The sequence below is a fragment of the Myxine glutinosa genome, chromosome 1 (genome assembly GCF_964187855.1).
Source record: "Myxine glutinosa chromosome 1, kmMyxGlut1.1, whole genome shotgun sequence".
Classification (NCBI taxonomy): domain Eukaryota; kingdom Metazoa; phylum Chordata; class Myxini; order Myxiniformes; family Myxinidae; genus Myxine; species Myxine glutinosa.
This window is the reverse complement of record NC_136261.1, coordinates 295,114,860-295,116,823: the sequence shown is the minus strand read 5'-3', so window position 1 is coordinate 295,116,823 and position 1,964 is coordinate 295,114,860. Positions and strand designations below refer to the sequence as shown.

The 1,964-nt window shown below is 41.6% G+C and overlaps 1 protein-coding gene across 6 annotated transcripts in view; it reads right to left on the bottom strand.

Moving 5' to 3' along the window:
- Nucleotides 1-361: 361 nt before the first annotated feature.
- PPHLN1 (periphilin 1) overlaps nt 362-1,964 on the bottom strand; it is a 40,357-nt gene continuing 38,754 nt past the window's right edge. For all 6 annotated transcript variants that reach the window (XM_078767577.1, XM_078767565.1, XM_078767555.1 and 3 more), the window contains one exon: nt 362-1,353. In XM_078767577.1, coding sequence (XP_078623703.1) covers nt 1,165-1,353 — 189 coding nt within the window. In that variant the 3' untranslated portion in view covers nt 362-1,164. The remainder of the gene's footprint in view (nt 1,354-1,964) is intronic.

The following is a 1,964-nucleotide window of genomic DNA, read 5'->3' as shown; positions in this document are numbered from 1 at the left end:
AGACGAATTCTAGCAGCTTCCAGGAATAGAACAATCTAGTAATGTCAAGGGGAAGGGGCTTTTCTGTAAAGTTTGTGGAGTGAGTATATAAAACCATAGTAAAGGAGGGTAAAAGTGAATGCAAGAGAAAGAGCCTGTCACCTTTTACTTCTTACAGTGCCATGTCGGTGTAATGAGTGTTGCGTTTTCCCTGTTCATAAAAATCATGTTTGTGGCACACGTGACTGACTCCCAGCTCAAATTAATCAATCAAAGAACATTGGTTTTAAGACATTGCTGTGTGTGAAGCACCAGATAAACGAATGGGAGTGTACTCAATCAAGGTGATGGTGGAAAAAGCTGGATTGGCAGAAATCAAATGCATTGTCCTGTGCATTAGGTTTATTTGAACAGTTTGTAATTTCATCGTATTTTTTATCTAAGCATGCTGAAAGGAATTGTTTGAACTAGACCATTTCAAAAGTGCTGTACAATTAGTCGATCCCAAGATGCACCACTTGGCATGTAAATATTAATCCTTGTACCATGCCAGTGTCCCAAAGGAGCTGGATGGAGAAGCAGAACAATGTAAGTCGTCAACAAAAATCAACTGCACCCAAGGGAAAGCATTCCTATCTCCACACCTTTTGAAAATAAAAAATGGGGGATATTGTAATCGGCTCCACCTGTCCTTCAAACTATCTCCTTCGAAACGATTGGTCAGAAATTCACCAAACTTGGAAGTTGTGATCACTACATGGCACGAAGGTGCAAGAGCAGCATCATTTTTGGCCCCAAACCCTGTTGCAGGGTCAAAAGGTCATCTACAAAAAAAATGCAATTACAAGAACATTTTAAAATGAAACTTCATATATGCAATCAATATAGGGAGATAGAGGGATGCATAAAATATTTAATGATTAATTCGACTTTAGCCCCCTGCGGTAAAAAACCTGGAGTCGAGAGACATCGTCATCGGGTTCAAAACAGAGGAAAAGGTTTTTTAACTCAAAATTTTATATTGGGTCATTCTTAGTGGAACGTTTTGCCATCTTTAGACTTTGCTTTAGGTGGGAAGCATGTGGATTTGCGATAGTGCGCCATTGACTTCGCTCTCGTTCAAACATCAATTTGACTCGATATCAGCGATTCGTTGCATCGGTTGCCTGGCAGGCTGAGATGCAGCTAAACATTGGCCTGGTTATTGGTGGAGTTAAAGTTGTACACAAATTCTTGCATCTGCTGAAGGCATCGTTGGGCAAGGTGTTGCAGAGATCCACGAAGAGCGGGACCCACCATGCCCTCGAGCTCAGGAGCCGATCGTACCAACATCTTCACCACTGCCACCGTTGTGCGACAATCTTGCTTAAATGCCTGCAGGAAGCACAACAGCGACCAATGTAGTCAATAAAACGTATTCTTGAAAATAATTGTCAACATGAACCACCTTGCTCTCCTGGAATTTTTACATTGAAGTAGAAATGCAGCAATAAACAAACACAAACTAACAAAATGCAAAAAGGAAAAAGAAAAAAAAAGAAGCTTAGAACACGTACTTCAATCTCGAAGAAAGGAATTTTCTGAGTGTCTGAGTGTGCGTGTGTGAAACACCAATCATGCCCAAAATACTGACCAATCGTCACCAAACTCGTCACATAGACCAAAGTGGCCCTCCTGTTGAACATAGGCTACTTGGTGTGACCATGGCTAATGATTATTTATTATTATTATTCATACCACAGTTGTTTCTGGTGCCCATTGGTGACAGAAAGCACATGCATGCAATGTATCTGTAAGTTATAATATTGAAGGTGAGGTGGGGGAGGGAGCTGCCGAGGTAGTTGGAGTTTCTCCACACCTGATGTGGAATTCCCAGTTCACTGGTACTCATTTTGTCGACCTCTGAAGGATGACAGGCTGAGTCAAACCCAAATTAAGATGCACATAGCTGCCGAGGTAGGTGGAGTTTCTCCACACCTGATGTG